This window comes from Physella acuta, unplaced genomic scaffold (genome assembly GCF_028476545.2).
Source record: "Physella acuta isolate Inbredline_101_S28 unplaced genomic scaffold, ASM2847654v3 ptg000682l, whole genome shotgun sequence".
Classification (NCBI taxonomy): Eukaryota; Metazoa; Mollusca; class Gastropoda; family Physidae; genus Physella; species Physella acuta.
In genome coordinates, this window is record NW_026732201.1 from 55,632 (window position 1) to 80,548 (window position 24,917).

Sequence of the window (24,917 nt, forward strand, 5' to 3'; positions counted from 1 at the left end):
TTGAATTCTTTTATGAGAACACTGTTAACCAATTTTCGACCTTTAAAACTTCACTGTATCCCCACACCCCGTGATAGCTACACGCCTACCCACCCGTAACCTGTCGGTACTAAACATTCAAATAAACATAAACATATAAGGTTAATCGCTCACATAGCAATCTGTTCGTCAAACCCTCCCCCCCACACACACTATAAATAGTACCACCTTACAGTGGCGTAGCGAGGTCGGGTGTCACCCGGTGCGGCACTTAATGGTGTCACCCCACCCAGAGGAGTAGCGACCCTTCCCGCGGACAAACTTTCAAATTTACGATTTGCACCCCCTCCTCAAAATTTCGATTTGCATCACCCCTCAAGTTTCTCTTTATATATTTTGCTATTTTTTGCCTTGGTGTCACCCCTTAAATGGTTTCAGCCGGTGCGGTCCGCACCCCCCCCTCGCTACGCCTCTGCCACCTCAGCAGTTATATCACACAACACAGATTTTGACGTTTGGCTGGCCTTAAACACACACAGACACTCTCTCAATGCTTCGTCAGACACCTCTACCCCACCCCCCCACCTCTGCCCACTTCACCCTGAGACATGATAACCCCACATCCCTTTTGACTATTCCAAAGACCTCACCACCAACCCCAACATCAGTTTCAAATATTTATTTATTTATTTATCTAATTTTGTATATCACTATTGTACAATGTAATGAAATCTGTGTAAAACAACTAAGTTTGTGGGTGTGTGTGTGTGTGTGACTACTATACTGTTTATACATAGGGTGAGAGCACACACCATATGAACTGTATATTTTTTTTAACCAGCCATTGTTTTCTTTGTGTACATAAGTTACAAACATTCACCCTCATTCACTGTAAGATCTTCACTTCTTCACGCTTTGTCAGCCACCGCGACAGACAGACAGACGGACAGACGGGCGGACGGACAGACGGACAGACGGACAGACGGACAGACGGACAGACGGACAGACGGACAGACGGACAGACGGACAGACAGACAGACATTCGGACAAAATTGCAAAAAAGATTTTTTCCCCTATTTATTACGGTGTAAAGCGTCGTATACGGGTGTGTATATGTATAAAATAATTAAATATCCAATTAAGCGAAATGTGATGTCACAGTGCATTGTCATTGGGTCTTGAACTACGTGCCAAGATTGAAAGAAATTGTAAGTTTAAACCAGGGATCTACAAACTTTTTAGTCCGAGGGCCACATTTACCACCAAATTTCAGTTCGGGGGCCAGTTAGTTCCAGGCATGTCTTTGATTTTTCTGGGCAAAGCTCCTCAGCCATCACCAACACACGTTTTTTTCCGGGGACAAAAAGATCTTCGTCATGGGTTTAAACCCATGACGAAGAAATAAGACCAAATAAAAAGTATAAGGATCAAGTTGAATAAACGTTTGTAAAGATAGAATGAACCCAACTTAGAACAGTCTCGAAATTATTCGAAAGGCCAATTAATATTTTTTTTTTTAAATCGTGTACGGTGTTACTAAAATAAATATGATAATAAACATCTGACTGGAAAATTTTTGTTGGACTTTACTAAAGATTGTGTGTGTGTGTGTGAGTGTGTATGTGTGTGTGCGTATGTGTGTGTATTGGATGTTTCTAGTATTTTCGGTCAGAGGCGTAGCGAGGGGGGGGGGGGCGGGGGTGCGGAACGCACTTGGTGACACCATTTAGGGGGTGACACCAAGGCAAAAAAATAGCAAAATATATAGAGAAAAACTTAAGGGGGGGGGTGCAAATCGAAAGTTTGAGGGGGGTGGGGATGCCAATCGAAAGTTTGAGGGGGGGGGGGTGCAAATCGGAAATTTGAAAGTTTGTCCCAGGTAAGGGTTGCTACGCCTCTGGGGGGTGACACCATTAATTGCCGCACCGGGTGACATCCGACCTCGCTACGCCACTGTTTTCGGTAACTAAAGGAAATTTTTTTAAAAAGCCAAAAACAATTTCTTTGTGCAGATTTTATCACTAAAATGAAAACAAACATGACTGAACCAGGTCATGTAGTTAAAACAATTTTTTAAAATTTAAAAATTGTATCGGCAAAGTGTTTGAGTATAAATTACTAAATGGCGTTTTGATAGCATCGATCGAAGAGATCCTGTACAGCCAACCAAAATTTGTGTTACGAAAGTGAAGCTTGAGGTTAAAACTTAGACTTGTTGAAAATAAATCGAAATGTAGCCTTAAACTCAAAAATGTCTTTCAAGTTCTCTGGATTTGCAACTTAAATGTTCTAATAATATTACATTTCTGAATAATTTTTAGGCTTAATTTATTATTTATAATTTTTTTTAAAGGTCGCTTTGATTGCAAAATCTAAAAAAGGGACATTTTTAATCAATGTCAATAATATGGTGGAATGATTCTGGTAAACTTAGTCTCCACTAATTTATTAATTCGTTAATTTCTGTTTTTGTTTTCAAAATAACCAAGGGAAACAACTTAAAAAGGTTCATAAAAACAGTTAAAATAAGTAGAAATTTAGTAGTAGAAAAAAGTGATAATTAGTTTTCTATCAATACAAAAATACGCATAAAAAAACAATATTGAGTGTGTATCTACGATTAATGTTTCATATTAACGCAATTATTTTTTAATCCTAGATAACAATTAGAAACGTAGTCACTTTATTAAATATGTAAATCATAAACATCCGAAACTTAAGGAACACATAATTAATGGAATGAAAGCTGCATCGGAATAGATAACGTATTTTTAGCGCAATTTCCATTCTGGAGAATTGCGTTTATTAACCCGTCATTTCTGGATGTATGAATGAATGGATGGATGGATGGATGTGTGTCCGCAGCTTTAAGTCGTATCTTCTCCTTAACGAAGCAATATCGATGACTAGTTCCAAAAGCAATTATGTTAAGCAAGTTACGAGGATGAACATAGGCCATAAAAATTCCGGGTTTCTTTCATGGATTTCCCGGAAAAGCCAAAAGACCTCGAACAAATTCAGTTTTTGCTCCATATCTCGGCAACCAGACCACTTAGCGACTTGAAACATTTACCAATCGATTCCTGCCATAATTTATACCAATATTGCCGAAGAAAGTTTTCAAAAATATCCTTTCGTTCGGTCACAAAAAAATAATTAGGAACATTTAAACTGAGCGTCTTGTAGGTTTTTAGCGCAAACGCTAAGGTTCGAAAGGATTTTAATGAGCGGAGGTTCGAAAGGAATTTTTAAATTTTTCCCCTTTTTTTCGACTGATACGGGAGGCTACTCTCCCCTTTTTTTCGACTGATACGGGAGGCTAGTTTCTATTTTGTTTTGAATTATTAAAACTGCTTGTGTTGCATTATTTATTTGCTGAATATATGATTTATCTCGATTTAATTTACTTATTAATTCAAACGTTATTTTTGTACCCTATTAATAAGCTGAGGTTCGAAAGGATTTACCATAGCGAATGAGCGGAGGTTCGAAAGGATTTTTTTAAAAATCTCGTTAATAAATATTTTTTTCTATTTTGTTTTGAATTATTAAAACTACTTGTGTTGCATTATTTATTTGCTCAATATATGGTTTAACTCGATTTAATTTACTTATTAAATCAAACGTTATTTTTGTACCCTATTAATAAGCTGAGGTTCGATATAAGGAAATTGCGCTAAAATTGTCACTAGACTTTTTAATTAACTTGTTTTCCAATTAATACTTTCTTGTATACAGAGTAGGGCCTATAGAGAAAGTATTGTAATTGTGCCCACAAAATTAGATGAAACTTTGACAGTTTTCACCGTTTTACTCCTCAGTCCTTCATCACATCTGGAGTATAGAAGATTAATTTTAATCGGGCAAAAATTGTAAATCCAGGTACATCAAAATTTTGGCGTTTTATGCGTAATCGAGTAGGAAAAACTGGACTTTGCTATTCTGTCCGTATGTCTGTGTGTGTATGTGTGTCTGTAAACACGATAACTTGAATACCGCTACAGCTAGGTTGATGAAATTTCATATATATTATATCGAATTTGTAGTTAAGTATCAACTTTTCAGCGATTTCTGATAGCCGAAAGTGGCACTTATTCTACTTTCAATTTTTCAAAAGCCTATAACTTGGTACTCATTCAGATAGATAAACGAAATTTCACATGTAAGTAAAATATCTAATTCTCTGCCTTCTGTCAAATTTTACGTTCGCTTGGTGTGCAATTCTTTTTTTCTACCGCGAGATTTTTATTCTATTTTAAAAAGTTTAAGTAATTAAAAAAGGATTAAAAATCATGTCTATATCGCGATGTGCCATCTCCAGTAGTGTTATATAAGAATATTCGAGATACAATATAATATAATATAAAAAATTCACTGACCGTTGACTGACATCCCATGATAAACATTACTGAACAATGAAAAAAACTGTTTCTTTATTCCTAATTTGTTTTCACGAATCATTAAAAAACCAGCAACAACCATTTGAAACGAAACAAAACACCTTTACGCAATGTTTCGACAAGGCGCTCCCAAACACAATGCAACTCAAGACCACTCGGCTGGACTTACCTGAGCTAATCAGCTGAGCTCCAGAACTTAATCTCCGAGCTCAGGTGAACGGCCTGTTTCTTTGTTTTTCTACCCACCTTTAATCGCAGGTAACGAGAAGGCAGCTCTAGAGAATTTTTTTTTATATTTATACCTGCCTTCTCCACGCCCAGCTAGTTAATTTTTTTTCTCCCCCCCCCCCCACTCGTTTCCTCTAAACCAGTTTTTAACCAAAAAAAATAAAATAAAAAATATTATAAAAAATTCCTTCAGGTTACTCATTATTGTAGTTTTTTTTTATTACACAAGGTAATTGCTTCCTAAATCATCGTCACTATACCCCCCCCCCATCCTTCCCCCTTTTTCATCACATCTATTATCTTTGTTTCCAATTATATTTTTTTTTTTTTTTACTTTTTTTTAAACTTCAATTTTCCACTCTTTCGCTTCCGCACTTTATCTTCCTGCCCCTCCCCCATCCTGGAGTTACATAATATTCGTTTTACCCAATCCCATTGGCTGCTTTCTTCTTCCCATAATTCCCTTTTACCCCTCTTGGTTTTCCTGGCACCTCCACACAATGCTCCCCCCCACCCCCAACCTAACCTAACCCACCACCCAAACCCAATTTATATCCACCCCAAAACGTAAACACATTTTTCTTGCCTCTACCCACAGATTAAAACTCCCAGCAAACAACACCACGCAGACATGCGCAGTGCACCGCCACGCCAGGTATTTCGACTCGTTCATTAACTAATTCATTAGAAAATAATAACAGCCCGCTCCGATGGTAAACGGTCGTCCCGTGGTACAACGGTACACAGAAACTCGATGTTCTTAACAAGGCACGTGGCAGCGACGTATTGTTAATTTGGGGTAGTGTTTGACAATATGTGCCCGACAAATCTAGCGCCAGATAATTTCTTACTGTATTGTCAAGAGAAACATAACATAAACTAACATGTCGAAAAAAAAAAAAAAAAAAACTTAAAAAAAAATAAAAAAACCAAGAACAAAAAATAATAATAATAATAATAATAATAACAACAACCAATCAGCTAGTGGCCTACTGCTAAAACGAGAATGTTCCCTGCTCACACAGACCTAAATACTTACCCCCCCCCCCCATTTAAAGCCACTTCAAATAACCATTACACTTAAATAAACCTACACTTGTAACGCTATCGGTATTAAAGTTTCTCCCAGACATCTCTCCAGGGTGGAAGGGGGGGGGGGGGCGGGGGGACTGTATCCCCCATCGCTTAAGCACCGATAAACCAAATGCCCCTCCCCCCCAACCTTTTTCAAAGAAAAGTGTCTGAACGAAAACCTGATCAGTAAAGTACTGTCTACACCCAATGCTACGTAATTTTACTCCGATAAAGTAAAGCTCGTATGAGTCTTTATCTTTAACCTCGGTGTGCGAAAGGATTGTATGGTAACTCGGTATAACAAAGGATTGTGTGGTAGATAACTTGGTATAACAAAGGATTGTGTGGTAACTCGGTATAACAAAGGATTGTGTGGTAGATAACTCGGTATAACAAAGGATTGTGGGGTAACTCGGTATAACAAAGGATTGTGGGGTAACTCGGTATAACAAAGGATTGTGGGGTAACTCGGTATAACAAAGGATTGTGTGGTAACTCGGTATAACAAAGGATTGAGTGGTAACTCGGTATAACAAAGGATTGTGGGGTAACTCGGTATAACAAAGGATTGTGTGGTAACTCGGTATAACAAAGGATTGTGGGGTAACTCGGTATAACAAAGGATTGTGGGGTAACTCGGTATAACAAAGGGTTGTGTGGTAACTCGGTATAACAAAGGATTGAGTGGTAACTCGGTATAACAAAGGATTGTGGGGTAACTCGGTATAACAAAGGATTGTGGGGTAACTCGGTATAACAAAGGATTGTGTGGTAACAAAGGATTGTGTGGTAACTCGGTATAACAAAGGATTGTGTGGTAACTCGGTATAACAAAGGATTGTGTGGTAGATAACTCGGTATAACAAAGGATTGTTTGGTAACTCGGTATAACAAAGGGTTGTGTGGTAGATAACTCGGTATAACAAAGGATTGTGGGGTAACTCGGTATAACAAAGGATTGTGTGGAAACTCGGTATAACAAAGGGTTGTGTGTTAGATAACTCATTATAACAAAGGATTGTGTGTTAGATAACTCGGTATAACAAAGGACTGTGTGGAAACTCGGTATAACAAAGGGTTGTGTGGTAGGTAACTCGCTATAACAAAGGATTGTGTCGTAAGATCATGTCCAGGCGCCCGTCAACGAGCCAGGTACCCATTAGAGCTGAGTGAACTCACGTGGAACAGACCCTAGACCGGAAATCGAACTCCAGACTTTCGGGCTAACCACTCGACCACAAGTGTTGATGCCACACTCAAGAAACCAATACCCACAATCTAACTACAAGTCCAAAGCGTTCAACGATTTCGACGTAGCGGTAAAAACAGTTTTAATAAAGTACAGAGAAGAGCTGTCTTATAAAAACCTACTGGGATGGAGAGCGTTTACACTAAGCCAACCTTCAAATTTGTTTTTTGTTAGCCTTAAATAGTTCTATACTCACATGGTCCAAAAAAACATACGATCAAACAATGTCATTCTAGGATTAACCTACTACAATCATTGATGACTAACCAACTACAATCATAATATGGCTAACCTACGACTTGCCTATACTCAAAGGGACATTAATCACATAACAGCTATCCACCTACAAATGAAAACCCCTTAAAACGGCAGAACCACCCACTGTTAAATCGCAGAAATAAATGATCCAATGTTCTCTTTCTGCCACTAGAGATAACCCTAGCTCTTCTCTAGAACAAGTCTAACAGCTTTATCTCCCTTGCCTTATCCGCCGATACGTTTCTCTGTCTTCCTGCATTAAAAAAAAGCTATAAATAGTAACACCGCCATTTTTTAAAGGTGCATTCATCCTTTAGAACTTGTCCGTAATGTAGTACACCTTAAATAGGAGTTGTAAGTAGTAAAATCAGGTACTTTTATATTTTACTAGTAAAACGAGGTACTTATACAATAAGTTGTACCAGCAAATCATATGTTAAAGACTGAACCGTCAAAAAAAAAATACCCGTCCATATGTTGTAATCACTGAGGTTAAAAAACACGCTCGCAACGATAAAAGCCCGCTGTGCAAATACAACTACTGGTGCAATAATTATTCAAGCTGAAGTGCTTTAATCATTGATGCGGATGTGCTGTAATCAGGCGCGAAAACATGAAGCTAAATTTAATCGAGATTAACGAAAGATTAAGGCATCGGTTTAGGCGATAATTCTTTTAATCCTTCATAGCATGGTAAAATATTTTTAGTTAATGCGCCATGTAATTGTAAGGGAACTATGACAGTATAGGTATGGAAGGTATTTAGCACGTAGGTTGATCATATACAGGTGAATAGGGCAGGTGTGTAATTAGCATAGGTAATTAAATAGGTAATTGGTATCCAGGTAAATAGGTTGCTGAGTGTGTAGGTAAATGGGTCAGTAGGAGGATAGTTTAGTTTATAATTAGCATAAGTGTAAATAATTAATTAATATGATGGTAATTAAGATATTGGCTCACAGGTAAGCAGGTAACTAGAGTATTTTCCTGCAAATCTTTACCTTTCCTTATTCGTGCCTAAGACATATGGTGCAATTGAAGTAGAATTAATCTATTTCGGTGATCTCGGTATACGAGGGGATAGTGTGGTCAGCACTATGCCCTACCGCCTTAGTCAGGTACCCAACAGAGCTGGGTGGACTCAAGGAAAGCCTACCGACTCTAGCCCGGGATCCGAACTCAAAACTTTCGGGTTAACAGTCGGATTAGCTAACGTAATTCAGGTACCCTTTTGAGTTGGGTAGTCTCATGTAAGTCCTACGGACTAAGGGCAGGGACCCGAACTCGCGACTTTCAGGTAAGTTGTCGCACTCTCTGCCATCCGACCACTCCGTACCATTCTTGCGTGTGTTGACACACAGAAAAACGAAAAACGCACTACTATACCTTCATATTGATCCAGGTTAACACTAGTCTATACCTAATCATAAACCTAAACCTAAACACAACACAATAGGATAGCCGTCTTTTCACTGTAACGAACTGAGCATCTAACTAAACACAAGACCTTACAATTTAGATTTTATCTTAGAGAAACATTTTAATGGTAAGAAAACCTCACGAATATGTTTACCAACACATCTTGTTGTTAAGAACACCCCTCCCCCCACCACCAGTACATCATCATCTGTTTTATGTTTACATGGTATAGAATGCTGAATTCGCTTTGAGCAAACGAGATCCTTTTATTTTTAATTAAGCTAAACTTGCCGGTGTTGAATTACGCTGTCTGGGCAAGTCTAGAATAATCTGCTGCTGTGGGTTTATGGAACCAGTGGTTCTTAACCTGGGTTCGATCGAACCCCAAGGGCTCGGTGAGTCAGTCTCAGGGGTTCGGTGGTGGTCAACACTCACCCGGCTCACATTAATCACGATCGGAATTTGTCAGCCCGGGCGATAGTGCTATTAAGAAGGGGTTCGGTGAATACGTATATGAAATTGGTGGGGTTCGGTACCTGTAAATAGGTTAAGAACCACTGTACTAGAGGCGCTCTTGAAGATTTTATTAAAGGAAACAAACACCAATTACACGTTTTTCGTCTAAATAGGTGGGCTTTCCTTAACGAGTTGAGATTTTATTGGTACAATTAGTCTTTTGTGATTAGTTGCTATTTAAACTGGGAACATGGCATTACCCCCTCCCTCGTCAATTACCCCACGGACATTCCCCCGACATTACCCACCTGTCAATTACCCCCCTGTCAATTACCCCCCCCCCCCCCCGACGGCCACGTAGGATATTACCTCCCCCCGGTCACAGCTTAAGGGACAGATAGGGCTAGGGTTAGGGTTAGGGTTAAGGTTAGGGTTAGGCTAGGGTTAGTTTTAGGGTCAGGGTTAGGCTTAATCTAATGTATAGGGTTGGGTTTGGGTTCGGGTTTAATTTTAGGCTGGGGTGAATGCGTAGGTTTAAGCTTTTTCTTAAGGTTAGAATCAAGGTAGGATATATGTCTTGAGTTAGAGTTGGGGTCAGGATTCTTGAGCTTGGGGGAGGTGAGTAATTGAAAGGAGGTAAACGACAAGGGGGGGGGAATGCTTCGGGGAGTAATTTCAGGGGATGTCAGGGGGTTAATTGACGGAAGGGGGTAATGTCCTAGGCCCATTTAAACAGTAATCTGCAAGTGTTCTTTCAGACATTATTCATAAGGGATGGGAGGGAAGCGACTTTTTTTGTTAAACTATTTATTTTCTATATAGAATAAATAGTTATTCAATATTGTATGTGGGAGAAAGTCTCCCGGAGAGATGTCTGAAAGAAACTCTGTAATTTTCGGTAAATTTAAATAAGTTTGGGGAGTTGTAAGAAAAATGTTTATGGGTGAGACGCTTGTGTATGTGTAGGAGAACTGTGTATATAGTTAGCCTATATATATATATATATGCATATATATATATATATATATATATATATATATATATATATATATATATATATATATATATATATGCATATATATATATATATATATATATATATATATATATATATATATATATATATATATATATATATATATATATATATACATATATATATGTATATATATACACTTATATAGCCTATATATATATATATATATATATATATATATATATATATATATATACGTATATATATGCATGCATATACATGCACATATAAATATATATACATTAAAATACAAATAAATAAATAAATAAATAAATGAATGAATGAATGAATGAATAAATAAATGAATAAATAAATAAATTATATATATATATATATATATATATATATATATATATATATATATATATATATATATATATATATATATATATATATATGCATACATATACATGCACATATAATTATATATATATATATATATATATATATATATATATATATATATATATATATATATATATATATATATATATATAGGCCTACATTAAAATATAAAGTAAATAAATTAAGAATGAATGAATAAGTAAATACATAAATCTAAAATATAAAGCTCAGTTCTGTATGTAATGCATTTGTATGTCGTTGGAATTGAACGAATTTAAGTGTTAGAAAAATTATCGTGCGCATTTGTCTAAATTTATGAGCTAAAAAATTACTATTGAAAGTGTTGGGAAATAATTTTCATTTTTCAAATTATAGTAATAATTGTCGGCATGTTCATTAAACACAAGTTTTAAAAAAAATATCATCTTTTACAAAAATTCTAATTATGTCTTTATTTAGTCCTATAGCACTTACTTCCCTTTGATAAATTAGGAAAAACACAATTACTTCCCTTTATAAAACCATTGCATTCCGTGAAAATAATTTACTTTTTAATTACTTTGTTTTGGTGTTGGGAAAAAAATAATTACATAATTAGCGGGGATTGATCAAGTGCAAATGTTGTAGGTATTTTACGGATAAGCTTGGAGTATTAAAATTGTTCATCAAATTGAAACAGGCGCGTTCGTTTAAGTGAGTGCAAAAGACTGTGAATAAGTTGGGGTACTATAGTCGTTCATTAAGCTAAAACAGGTGATTCCGCCCCGGGCGTTTATGTTCGCGTTAGTGTTTTCTTTGTGTTTAGGTGGGTTTGCGTTAGTGGTTGCGTTTTGATTTGGTTCGTTTTTGTTCTTTCTTTTTTCGTTTTTGTTTGTGTTTTTTTGTTTGGGTTTGTATTTGTGTTTTTGGTTGGTTTTGCGTTTGGATTTGGTTTGTTTTCGTTTGCTTTTTCGTTGTTTTTTTTTTGTGTTGGTATTGGTGTTTGTGGTTAGGTTTGTTGTTAGGTTTTTGTTTTCGTTTGCTTTTTTGTTTGTTTTTTCTTTGTGTTTGTATTGGTTTTTGTGGTTGTGGTTGGGTTTGTTGTTAGGTTTTTGTTTTCGTTTGTATTTGTAATTGTGTTAGCGTTATGTTTGCGTTTTGTTGTTTTGGTTGGTTGTGGTTTGGGTGGGCAATGCCGGGTTTATGATGATTACTAAACACACAGGTAATGGTCTTTAACAGAAAGGTTTTTCACAGAAGCCAGAGCAGGGCCTGGCCGGGACGGCTAGTAAATAAATAAATAAATAAATAAACAAACAAATAAATAAATGAATAAATAAATTATATATATATATATATATATATATATATATATATATATATATATATATATATATATATATATATATATATATATATATATATATATATATATATATATATATATATATATATATATATATATATATATATATAACCACGAACCGTATCTAAAGACCACAAATCAAACTTTTTAACCCACCGTTGTGTTGACAGTTCTATTAACATGTTGGCCACCGCCTCCACACCATCACGACAGTCATGTGACTCCAACATTGAACCCGTCACTTGAAACTTCCATCACAATCCGGTATTTGGTCTAACCTTGGACCCATCACATACATCAACAAACGGCAGCCGGGGGGTGGGGGATGGATGGGGACAGTTGGAACTGTGATAAGGTACGAACTATTTTTGTTCTTTTTTTGTTATTAATGCCAGACCTGGTTGTCTGTGTTTGTCTACCTCTGTACCTGAGCTCACCTGCGGTTGATTTTTGTTACCTGTACTCACCTGCGTGAGCATGTCGAGATAAAGGGCGATGATCGGGGTAGGGGAGACAAGTGACTGTCACGTCACGTTTCTTTGTTCATTTCGGTCTTGAGAGGATGTGTGATGATTTTTGTCACGTGGCGTGATGAGGGTATCGAAGTGTTAGGCTGGATTAAAACGTTGCATTATTTTTTCGAGTTGTCACGTCAGTCTTGGCGTGACTGTCCCGTCACGTTTGTCACACTAAATCACGTCATGTTTGTCACGTGAAGATTGTATTTGTTTTGAACATACCTGCCGGCGATTTATTTCATCTTTTGTCCAAAGTTGCCGCTGATTGTCTTTCCACCTGGGTCTGTGATGGTTCCGTGATGGTAATGTGATGGTATGATGGTACTATGGTGGTAATGTGATGGTATGATGGTACTTTTTTGGTAATGTGATGGTATGATGGTACCGTGATGGTATGATGGTCCTGTGATGGTATGATTGTACTGTGATGGTATGATGGTACAGTGATGGTATGATTGTACTGTGATGGTATGATTGTACTGTGATGGTATGGTGGTACTGTGATGGTATGATGGTACTGTGTTGGTATGATGATACTGTGATTGTATGATGGTACTGTGATAGTGTGGTGGTTTTATGGTACTAAAGATGGTATGCGGTACTGTGATGGTCTGATGGAACTGTGATGGTTGTATGGAATTAAAGATGGTATGATGATACTGTGGGCACTTTGCTGGTGATGCTACGCCACTGTCTGATGGTAAAACATTGAAATTCGCGAGTTTCGCGAATTTCTGACACTAAAGATATCTTTTTGCGAGACTTAGACCGTGTCTTCTAGACTACGGTACCCAGTGGAATGATGTGGCCGGAGGGTAGTACGCAAGACTGCTGGCCCGATAGTAGCGTTCGGATCCTGTAGGTCATCATAGAACACACACAGAGACAGACAGGCACACACACAGACACACACACATACAAACCGACACACACACACACTCTCTCACGCACACATACACACATACTTTGAATAAAAGAGTTTGTAAGAGTACACAAAAACAACAACCCAGGGTATAATAGAGTAGTATGTCTGATTAACTCAATTGTTAAGTGAAGTTTGTTACGCGGAAATAATCACTTTTTATCTGAACTCACAGAGCCACACAATGATTACACGTGAGGTTTACAACCCTTGACTCGCGGTATCAGTTCAACATGTTGCCAGCTTGTACATTTGTATCAGCTAAATTGTTTGTCTCGCGATTTTCTGAGTTCTATCTAAATTGTTTGTCTCGCGAATTTATAAGCTTATTCGAAATAGTTTGTCTCGCGAATTTAAAAGTTCTATCGACATTGTTTGTCTCGAGATTTTTAAAAATACTATCGTAATAGCTTGTCTCGAGACTCTAAAGTTCTATTTAAATTCTTCTCGAGATGTATTGAAATGTCATCTGCTGGAATCTTCTTCTGAAACTAAATTAAATGTCTTTGCCTGGCGTGGTTTAAAAAAAAAGCGTTTGTTTTTACTTATTTTTTGCATGAACTTTAGTAGCAGAACTTTGAACATTTTTTGTCCACTTTACCTGAATATGTAGACCACTCACATAAATTCAGATCAATTTAGACCAGATATGCAGAAATCAAGACACAATTATCCCAACGTCAGAATATGGAGACATTAATTTATCTAATCAGTAAAATAAAACGACTCAAAAAAAAAAAAACAACAACAACAGACAATTATAATAAAAACAACAACAACCAACTAATGATTTTTTAAAAGATGTATTTACAAAGTCTATAAGTGTCTTTGGTATGCTATTTAAAATATGCCCCAGTACCACAAAAACAATTTTGGAATTTTTTGATTTATTGATTAACGACAAGCAGAAATTTGTTGCGGCAATTGTAGGATTAATAATTATAAGATAATAAGTTAACAAGAATATTTGGTTCATACACTACCAGATAAACTGATTGCAAATGACATGTGTACATTCACATTCACTTTTCAGATATATATATATATATATCTGTAGATTCTTACATCCATCTATCCATAAATGCACCAATCAATCCACATTCATCCATTGAAGGTTATCCATCCACTCTACAATGCCAACATCCACTCTCTCAAGTTCACGAAAGACTCCAGGATAAGAATACAACTGTGTGCGCATGCGTCCCTCCAAGTTTTACTTAAGGCACGCAGTATATATATATATGTAAGCAGACTTTTATTTAAGTTAAACGATCTGTAATTACCGAGGCGTAATTTTGATTGCTTCCTGGTTGTCATGGCAACAAATTGGTCCATTTTTAACATCGTGTTTACTGTTACTTTAAAAAAAATTGTTTGTTTACAAAGACGTGGTGTCCCGTGGTTTTGTCTGTGTAGGGTCGCTAAAAGTTTTGTACGACTTGGAATCGTTCTCCAGACCCTGGCTCTCCGGCTCCACCACGACCTCTGGGGTTTTCTTCTCGAAGGTTGCCGGGTCCTGGTAGGTGTAGAAGTGGGCGACGATGCAGAAGATGAAGAAGTTGAGGACCATCAGACCGGCTAGTAGGAACATCAGGTTCTCCATCTTGGTGTCGTTGATCTCGTCACCCCACCAGGGGTCTGTGGAGGGGAGAGGTGGGGTTAGTGTTGGGGTAGGGGTGGGGGGTGGGGTTAGTGGTGGGGTAGGGGTGGGTTTAGTGGTGGGGTAGGGGTGGGGTTAGTGGTGGGGTAGGGGTGGGGTTAGTGGTGGGGTAGGGGTGGGTTAGTGGTGGGGTAGGGGTGGGGTTAGTGGTGGGGTAGGGGTGGGTTAGTGGTGGGGTAGAGGTGGGGTTAGTCGTGGGGTTAGTGGTGGGGTTAGTGGTGGGGCAGGGGTGGGGGTGGGTACGAGGTGTAGTAGAGATGAAGTAAGAGTTGGAGTTAGAAGGGAGGTTAAAGGTGGGTTTAGTGGTGCAGTAGAGTTGGGGTTAAAGTAGAGGTTAGAGATGGGTTTAATGGTGCAGTAGAGTTGGGAAAGAAGTAGAGGTTAGACATGAGTTTAGTGGTTCAGTAGAGTTGGGGTTAAAGTAGAGGTTAGAGGTGGGTTTAGTGGTGCAGTAGAGTTGGGAAAGAAGTAGAGGTTAGAGGTGGGTTTAGTGGTGCAGTAGAGTTGGGGTTAAAGTAAAGGTTAGGCATGGGTTTAATGGTGCAGTAGAGTTTGGATAGAAGTAGAGGTTAGAGATGTCTAGTGATGCAGTAGAGTTGGGCTTAGAAGTGGGGCTAGAGGTGGAGTTAGTGATGAGAATAGAGTTGGGATTAAAGGTTAGGTGGCGAGGTGTGGTTAGAGGGGGGGGGGGTCAGAGATCAGGTGAGGTTAGCGGTAGAGTTATAAGTACGGTTACCTCTTTATGATGGATTTTTACAGTTGATGAATGGTGTTTAAAGATGAGGTAAGTGGTGAGGTTGATGGTGAGATAATTATTTAGTAGCTACTCCCCTCCCAGTGCAGCGTGTGGAACTATTCAACTCTTACCGCTTTTCGTCGCCTCCTCCACGATGGCCAAGATGGCGGTGGATACCCAGTTGCCAAAACCGGAAGCGGCTAAAAATAGCCCAGTCAGAAGACCTTGCATGGCGACTGGTGCTTGATTGTAGGCAAATTCTAGCGCTGTGGTCATATAATATATCAGCTCATGATGTAAATGTATAGCAGTAGTAAAATTTATGATGTAAATGTATAGTAGTAGTACATTTTATGATGTAAATGTATAGTAGTAGTACATTTTATGATGTAAATGTATAGTAGTAGTAAAGTTTATGATGTAAATGTATAGTAGTAGTAAAGTTTATGATATAAATGTATAGTAGTAGTAAAGTTTATGGTGTAAATGTATAGTAGTAGTAAAGTTTATGATGTAAATGTATAGTTGTAGTAAAGTTTATGATGTAAATGTATAGTAGTAAAGTTTATGATGTAAATATATAGCAGTAGTAAAGTTTATGATGTAAATGTATAGCAGTAGTAGATTTTATGATTTAAATATGTAGAAGAAGTAAGCAGAGTTTCTTCCAGGCATCTCTTCCAGACTCAGCCCCCCCCCCCCCTAAGAAAGTCTACCTCCCCCCCCCCCCCCCCCCCCGAACGAGATGGATTTTATATAGTAAACTTACACTTTTACTAGTGTCCGCCCCCCTCCCCCGAAAAAAGTTGACACTGGAAGAAACACTGCAAGTAAAGGTTTTATTGGTTATTATAGACTAGATATTTCATGATTTTAATTTTTACCATAAAAAATCCACCCCTCCCCATTTTAATAAATACAATGCATTGAAGAAAATTAGAATATTCTCTGATATACACCTCACCCGAGTTTGCCTATTCTAATTTACAACTCATTCTACTTGCCTACCCAACACCACCCAAAAACCAAATGACAAAATATTTTTGTGCTAAAAATTCTTCCCTATGTTAAATATAACACCCACTACCCCAACCCAGACTGTGACGTCAACAGTGCCCCTACGTCACACGGCCTACGATGACGTACTTGTGACGCTGGTGAAGATCTCGCTGGCACCGATGAGGGCGAACTGGGGGATCTGGACGAAGACGGACATGCTGGAGGAGTTGAACGTCTGGTCAGCCAGGGTCTGCTCGTGGAAGGTTCCGTCCTTTCGGTAGATCTCTACGATGCCAGCCACTACCATGCTGGCCGCGGCGAATATCATCCCGATCCCTGGGGGGAGGAATCAGAGTCAGAGTGGTGGGGGGGGGGGTTGGGGGTAAGAGATTGTAATAAACATAACTACCACATAGCATCACCTCCACATCATCACCACAACATCCCCGCCACCACCAAACGATACGAACTGCCAAACGTCAACAGTATCACCACCACACAGCATCACCACCACAACATCACTACCATCACCACAACATCCACACCATCACCAAACGATGCGATCTGCCAAACGTCACCAGTATCACCACAACACAACATCGCCACCCTCAACACAACATCACTACCACCATATAGCATCACCACCACACAATATCACCACCATCACCGCAACATCACTACGCTACTACCATCAACACAATATCACTACCATCAACACTGCATCACCATCATCACCACAACATCACCATCATCACCACAACATCACCACAACATCACTACCATCAACACAACATTACCATCCTCACACAACATCACTACGCTACTACCATCAACACAATATCACTACCATCAACACAATATCACTACCGTCAACACAATATCACTACCATCACCATACAATATCACTACCACCACAAAACATCACCAGAACCAAACGATGCAAGACGTCACACACCACAAATCACATCACATCGATATAATTTGTCCTGAGATCTTTTGTCCTGAGGTTATTTGTCCTTAGGTAATTTGTCCTGAGGCCATTTGTCCTGCCGCCGTCACCAGTATCAACACCATCACTACCAGCCTTTTTAAAACATCACACAACCACACATCACACAACCACACATCAGAATCCCACACAACAACCGTCACACATCATCGCCATCGCTCTTTAGTTTCATTCGCCACAGTCAACAAAATCATCATCACATCACATCCATTACACATTAAACCCAATAATCACAAAAACTAACAGCCAACCCAATAATCACAAAAACTAACATCCAACCCAATAATCACAAAAACTAACATCCAACCCAATAATCACAAAAACTACAATAAAAAAAACAGCCACGAAAGCAGAATCCCATCCATCAGAGCCCACCAACATATATAAAAAAAACCTATCCAGACTTACACAAAAATATAAGATATTCTTCCTCATCGAAATCCAGACTGTTTATTTAAAGCTAATACTTATTTAAAACATACCCCCCACCCGTCTTGCCCATAGCGAGATTCTCGAGCCAAGCAAGACATGGGTGTATACACAAAGGGCATCCAGGTAGGGGCATGAGAATTCCTCAAGTTTATAACAAAGGCAAAAATATTTTGTACGTAACGTTATTTGCACTGAGCAAATGTATAAAATTCTAGGTCTAAGCAGATCATATTACTGTTTACACAGTACCTGATTTCAAATTAACAGATGAACTCTACTTCATCTTCCTATGAGTTGTTTAGATGTATGAATATATTCTTTGTAATATATATATATATATATATATGTATATATATATATATATATATATATATATATATATATATATATATATATATATATATATATATATATATATATATATGCATATATATATATGCATATATATATATATATATATATATATATATATATATATATATATATATATATATATATATATATATATATATATATATATATATATATGCATATATATATATGCATATATATATATATATATATGCATATATATATATATATGCATATATATATATATATATATATATATATATATATATAATATATATATAATGAGAAATTGGCAACTTATAGTGAACTTGATGCTCCCTTTACGATGACATCCATCCTATCTACGCCCCCCTTCACAATTACCTATTCTCTTCAGGTAGGTCAAGGGCATGCCCAGCTTCTGGAAGCAAGGGTAGACTAGTCTGTCGACGATGGGGATGAGGATGATGATGATGATGGTGTTGAAAGCGTTGAGGGCCGCGGCTGGGATGTTGATACTATCTCCCATCCGGATATCCATACGTTCAGATTGAGCAAAGAATGTGTTGTTCATCTGAAACAAGGATCAGCTGTTTAATAGAAGGTTTGAAGGATGCATGCATTAAAGATCACTGAAGTGCTTTTCTAGTTAATAGAAGGTTTGAAGGATGCATGCGTTCAATGTTGCTGAAGTCCCTCGACCATTAGTTCTTAAACTTTTGGAGGTAAAAACCCCACCAGTTTCATTTCGTTTATCGAACCTTTCTTAATAGTTCTATCGTCCGCACTGACAATATCCGATCGTGAATCATTTGAGTCGGGTGTGCGTCTTGACCTAGCCGAAGACCTGGGACTGACTTGTTAAGAACCACTGTCCTAGACCAAGGGGTTCTTATAAAAATACAACCGAAAGACCAGACCAACTCGTCATATGCCTACGTTGCAGGTATTGGTGACTATATTTAAAGATATGTTAACCTCTGTTAAAATCAGGCCCACTAATGGTCGCCTGGAGGTTCTGAGTTCGATTCCCGGCGTGAAATCGACGTGTGTGTTGAAGCCTGATTGAAGTCTAGGAACGAAAACATGTCTGACCGTTTCCTGATTCGAACTCTTTTAATGAGTTGAAATGTTTGAACACAGAAGGGGAGAATTGTTGGATGGTGTGGGAGATGTGACAACTGAAATTAGGAAGATGTGACAAACGATATTAGGATGTCATAACTGAACTTTTGATAGGTGTAAAAACTGACATTTGGAAATTGTGATAAATGAAATGTTAGAGGAATTGATATTGACCTTTGAGTACAGGAGATGTGAAAACTGACCATCAAATATAGATGTGACCTGAACTGACCTGTGAGTATAGGGGATGTGACCTGAACTGACCTTTGATTATATTAGATGTGACCTCAACTGACCTTTGAATGTAGGAGATGTGACCTGAACTGACCTTTGATTATATTAGATGTGACCTGTACTGACCTGTGAGTATATTAGATGTGACCTGAACTGACCTGTGAGTACACTGCCCAGTACATGATGACCAGCAGACAGAAGGGGATGACCTTGATGACACTGACCACTCCGTCCACGATCTCGTCATCAAAGCTCCCGCCATAAGTTTTCTTGGCCTTCCACAGCAACGTCTTCCCTTCTGGAAACTTCTGGGCCTGGGCGTGTGGGGGCCGCTGGAGACGAGAGAAAAGTCTGTGAGAGATTGTGTAAGAGGAACATTCCGGGAGGCGGGTTTCGCTTCTTGTACTGCGGAGGGGTCAAGTTCAGGGGGTTAAAGTTCAGTGTTAAAAATGACCCATTTTTAAAAGTGACTACAAATCGCATCTCTCACACAACTAGACATATAACAAACATCATCCAACAATGACAACAGAAAACCCCCCAACACAGGTTGATTTTATATAGCCGGAAACACAATTAACCCTTGCACGACTGAGAAAGATTGAACCCCTGTGACACGGAAGCCAACTTAACCCTTGCACACCTGAGACCAACTTAACCCCTACACACCTGAGACCAATTTAACCCCTAAACACCTGAGACCAACTTAACGCTTACCTTCCCTGTACACCTGATACCATCTTAACCCCTACACACCCCTAAACACATGAGACCAACTTAACGCTTACCTTCCCTGTACACCTGAGACCATCTTAACCCCTACACTCCCCTAAACACATGAGACCAACTTAACCCCTGCACACCTGAGACCAATTTAACGCTTACCTTCCCTACACACCTGAGACCAACTTTACCCCTACACACCTGAGACCAACTTAACCCCTACACACCTGAGACCAACTTAACCCCTATACACCTGAGACCAACTTAACCCCTACACACCTGAACCAACTTAACCCTTACACACCTGAGACCAACTTAACCCTTACACACTTGAGACCAACTTAACCCTTACACACCTGATACCATCTTAACCCCTACACACCTGAGACCAATTAACCGCTTACCTTCCCTGTACCCTGGACCAGAATCTTCCAGGCGACTGTCAGGATACTGCCTGCAATAACAAACGTTGACCGTCAGCTTTAGTGAGTTTATTGTTGCTGGTATCTTTGGGCGTGGTTCCCCCCGCCCCTACTTTTGGGCGTGGACCCCACCTACCCCCTACCTTTGGGCGGGGTCCCCCACCTACCCCTTACCTGTGGGCGTGGTCCCACACCTACCCCTTACTTTGGGCGTGGTCTCCCACTCACCCCAAACCTTTGGGCGTGGTTCCCCCCGCCCCTACTTTTGGGCGTGGACCCCACCTACCCCCTACCTTTGGGCGGGGTCCCCCACCTACCCCTTACCTTTGGGCGGGGTCCCCCACCTACCCCTTACCTGTGGGCGTGGTCCCACACCTACCCCTTACTTTGGGCGTGGTCTCCCACTCACCCCAAACCTTTGGGCGTGGTTCTCCCGCTCCTACATTTGGGCGTGGTTCCCCCCGCCCCTACCTTTGGGCGTGGTCCCCCACCCCTACCTTTGGGCGTGGTTCCCCCCTACCTTTGGGCGTGGTTCGACCCTCCTCCTACCTTTGGGCGTGGTCCTCCCCCCGCCCCTACCTTTGGGCGTGGCCCCCTACCTTTGGGCGTGGTCCCCCCTACCTTTGGGCATGGTTCCTCACCCCATACCTTTGGGCGTGGTCCCCCCTACCTTTGGGCGTGGTCCTCTCGTACTTGTTCTTGACGGAGACGAAGATGGTGAGGGCCAGCACCATGGTGGCCAGAGGGATGAAGAAACCCCAGGCGAAGCTGACGTCCTGCTGTACGGCCGCCACCACCGTGTAGGCGATCAGAGCACCCACGTTGATGACCCAGTAGAACCTGGTGGGGATAGGCAGACACAGGGTCAGGTATACAGGTCAGGTAGGTAAACATCGGATCAGGTACAGGTACAGGTAGGTAAACACAGGGTCAGGTACAGGTAGGTAAACATCGGATCAGATACAGGTACAGGTAGGTAAACACAGGGTCAGGTACAGGTACAGGTAGGTAAACACAGGGTCAGGTACAGGTGCAGGTAGGTAAACACAGGGTCAGGTACAGGTGCAGGTAGGTAAACACAGGGTCAGGTACAGGTGGGTTAACACAGGGTCAGGTACAGGTAGGTAAACACAGGGTCAGGTACAGGTCGGTAAACACAGGGTCAGGTACAGGTACAGGTAGGTAAACACAGGGTCAGGTACAGGTGGGTTAACACAGGGTCAGGTACAGGTCGGTAAACACAGGGTCAGGTACAGGTACAGGTAGGTAAACACAGGGTCAGGTACATGTGCAGGTGCAGGTGGGTTAAGGTATAGGTACAGGTGGGTTAACACAGGGTCAGGTACAGGTGCAGGTAGGTAAACACAGGGTCAGGTACAGGTGGGTTAACACAGGGTCAGGTACAGGTGCAGGTAGGTAAACACAGGGTCAGGTACAGGTGGGTTAACACAGGGTCAGGTACAGGTCGGTAAACACAGGGTCAGGTACAGGTACAGGTAGGTAAACACAGGGTCAGGTACATGTGCAGGTGCAGGTGGGTTAACACAGGGTCAGGTACAGGTAGGTAAACACAGGGTCAGGTACAGGTACAGGTAGGTAAACACAGGGTCAGGTACAGGTGCAGGTGCAGGTAGGTTAACACAGGGTCAGGTACAGGTAGGTAAACACAGGGTCAGGTACAGGTGCAGGTAGGTAAACACAGGGTCAGGTACAGGTGCAGGTAGGTAAACACAGGGTCAGGTACAGGTAGGTAAACACAGGGTCAGGTACAGGTCGGTAAACACAGGGTCAGGTACAGGTACAGGTAGGTAAACACAGGGTCAGGTACATGTGCAGGTGCAGGTGGGTTAACACAAGGTCAGGTACAGGTAGGTAAACACAGGGTCAGGTACAGGTACAGGTAGGTAAACACAGGGTCAGGTACAGGTACAGGTAGGTAAACACAGGGTCAGGTACAGGTAGGTAAACACAGGGTCAGGTACAGGTGCAGGTAGGTAAACACAGGGTCAGGTACAGGTGCAGGTAGGTAAACACAGGGTCAGGTACATGTGCAGGTGCAGGTGGGTTAACACAGGGTCAGGTACAGGTAGGTAAACACAGGATCAGGTACAGGTGCAGGTAGGTAAACACAGGGTCAGGTACAGGTGCAGGTGCAGGTAGGTTAACACAGGGTCAGGTACAGGTAGGTAAACACAGGGTCAGGTACAGGTGCAGGTAGGTAAACACAGGGTCAGGTACAGGTGCAGGTAGGTAAACACAGGGTCAGGTACAGGTACAGGTGGGTAAACACATGGTCAGGTACAGGTACAGGTGGGTAAACACAGGGTTAGGTACAGGTACAGGTAGGTAAACACAGGGTCAGGTACATGTGCAGGTGCAGGTAGGTAAACACAGGGTCAGGTACAGGTAGGTTAACACAGGGTCAGGTACAGGTGCAGGTAGGTAAACACACGGTCAGGTACACGTACAGGTAGGTAAACACAGGGTCAGGTACAGGTGCAGGTAGGTAAACACAGGGGCAGGTACAGGTAGGTAAACACAGGGTCAGGTACAGGTACAGGTAGGTAAACACAGTGTCAGGTACAGGTACAGGTAGGTAAACACAGGGTCAGGTACAGGTAGGTAAACACAGGGTCAGGTACAGGTGCAGGTAGGTAAACACAGGGTCAGGTACAGGTGCAGGTGCAGGTAGGTTAACACAGGGTCAGGTACAGGTAGGTAAACACAGGGTCAGGTACAGGTGCAGGTAGGTAAACACAGGGTCAGGTACAGGTGCAGGTAGGTAAACACAGGGTCAGGTACAGGTACAGGTGGGTAAACACATGGTCAGGTACAGGTACAGGTGGGTAAACACAGGGTTAGGTACAGGTACAGGTAGGTAAACACAGGGTCAGGTACATGTGCAGGTGCAGGTAGGTAAACACAGGGTCAGGTACAGGTAGGTTAACACAGGGTCAGGTACAGGTGCAGGTAGGTAAACACACGGTCAGGTACACGTACAGGTAGGTAAACACAGGGTCAGGTACAGGTGCAGGTAGGTAAACACAGGGTCAGGTACAGGTAGGTAAACACAGGGTCAGGTACAGGTGCAGGTAGGTAAACACAGGGTCAGGTACAGGTACAGGTAGGTAAACACAGTGTCAGGTACAGGTACAGGTAGGTAAACACAGGGTCAGGTACAGGTAGGTAAAGACAGGGTCAGGTACAGGTGCAGGTAGGTAAACACAGGGTCAGGTACAGGTATAGGTGCAGGTAGGTAAACACAGGGTCAGGTACAGGTAGGTAAACACAGGGGCAGGTACAGGTAGGTAAACACAGGGTCAGGTACAGGTGCAGGTAGGTAAACACAGGGTCAGGTACAGGTAGGTAAACACAGGGTCAGGTACAGGTCGGTAAACACAGGGTCAGGTACAGGTACAGGTAGGTTAACACAGGGTCAGGTACAGGTGCAGGTAGGTAAACACAGGGTCAGGTACAGGTAAAGGTAGGTAAACACAGGGTCAGGTACAGGTAGGTAAACACAGGGTCAGGTACAGGTACAGGTAGGTAAACACAGGGTCAGGTACAGGTACAGGTAGGTAAACACAGGGTCAGGTACAGGTAGGTAAACACAGGGTCAGGTACAGGTACAGGTAGGTAAACACATGGTCAATTACAGTTACAGGTAGGTAAACACAGGGTCAGGTACAGGTAGGTAAACACAGGGTCAGGTACAGGTAGGTAAACACAGGGTCAGGTACAGGTACAGGTAGGTAAACACACTGTCAGGTACAGGTAAAGGTAGGTAAACACTGGGTCAGGTACAGGTAGGTAAACACAGGGTCAGGTACAGGTACAGGTAGGTAAACACAGGGTCAGGTACAGGTAGGTAAACACAGGGTCAGGTACAGGTACAGGTAGGTAAACACATGGTCAATTACAGTTACAGGTAGGTAAACACAGAATCAGGTACAGGTGCAGGTAGGTAAACATATGATCAGGTACAGTTACAGGTAGGTAAACACAGGGGCAGGTACAG

The 24,917-nt window shown here is 40.8% G+C and overlaps 1 protein-coding gene across 3 annotated transcripts in view; it reads right to left on the minus strand.

The window, feature by feature from the left end:
* Nucleotides 1–14,599: 14,599 nt before the first annotated feature.
* The window catches only part of LOC131949265 (solute carrier family 15 member 4-like), a 37,634-nt gene continuing 27,316 nt past the window's right edge, over nt 14,600–24,917 (minus strand). For all 3 annotated transcript variants that reach the window (XM_059311079.1, XM_059311080.1, XM_059311078.1), the window contains 7 exons: nt 21,570–21,739; nt 20,882–20,931; nt 19,913–20,086; nt 18,780–18,969; nt 16,772–16,960; nt 15,757–15,891; nt 14,600–14,867 (listed from right to left, as the gene is read on the minus strand). In XM_059311079.1, the coding sequence (XP_059167062.1) occupies nt 14,608–14,867; nt 15,757–15,891; nt 16,772–16,960; nt 18,780–18,969; nt 19,913–20,086; nt 20,882–20,931; nt 21,570–21,739 (1,168 nt within the window). In that variant the 3' untranslated portion in view covers nt 14,600–14,607. The remainder of the gene's footprint in view (nt 14,868–15,756; nt 15,892–16,771; nt 16,961–18,779; nt 18,970–19,912; nt 20,087–20,881; nt 20,932–21,569; nt 21,740–24,917) is intronic.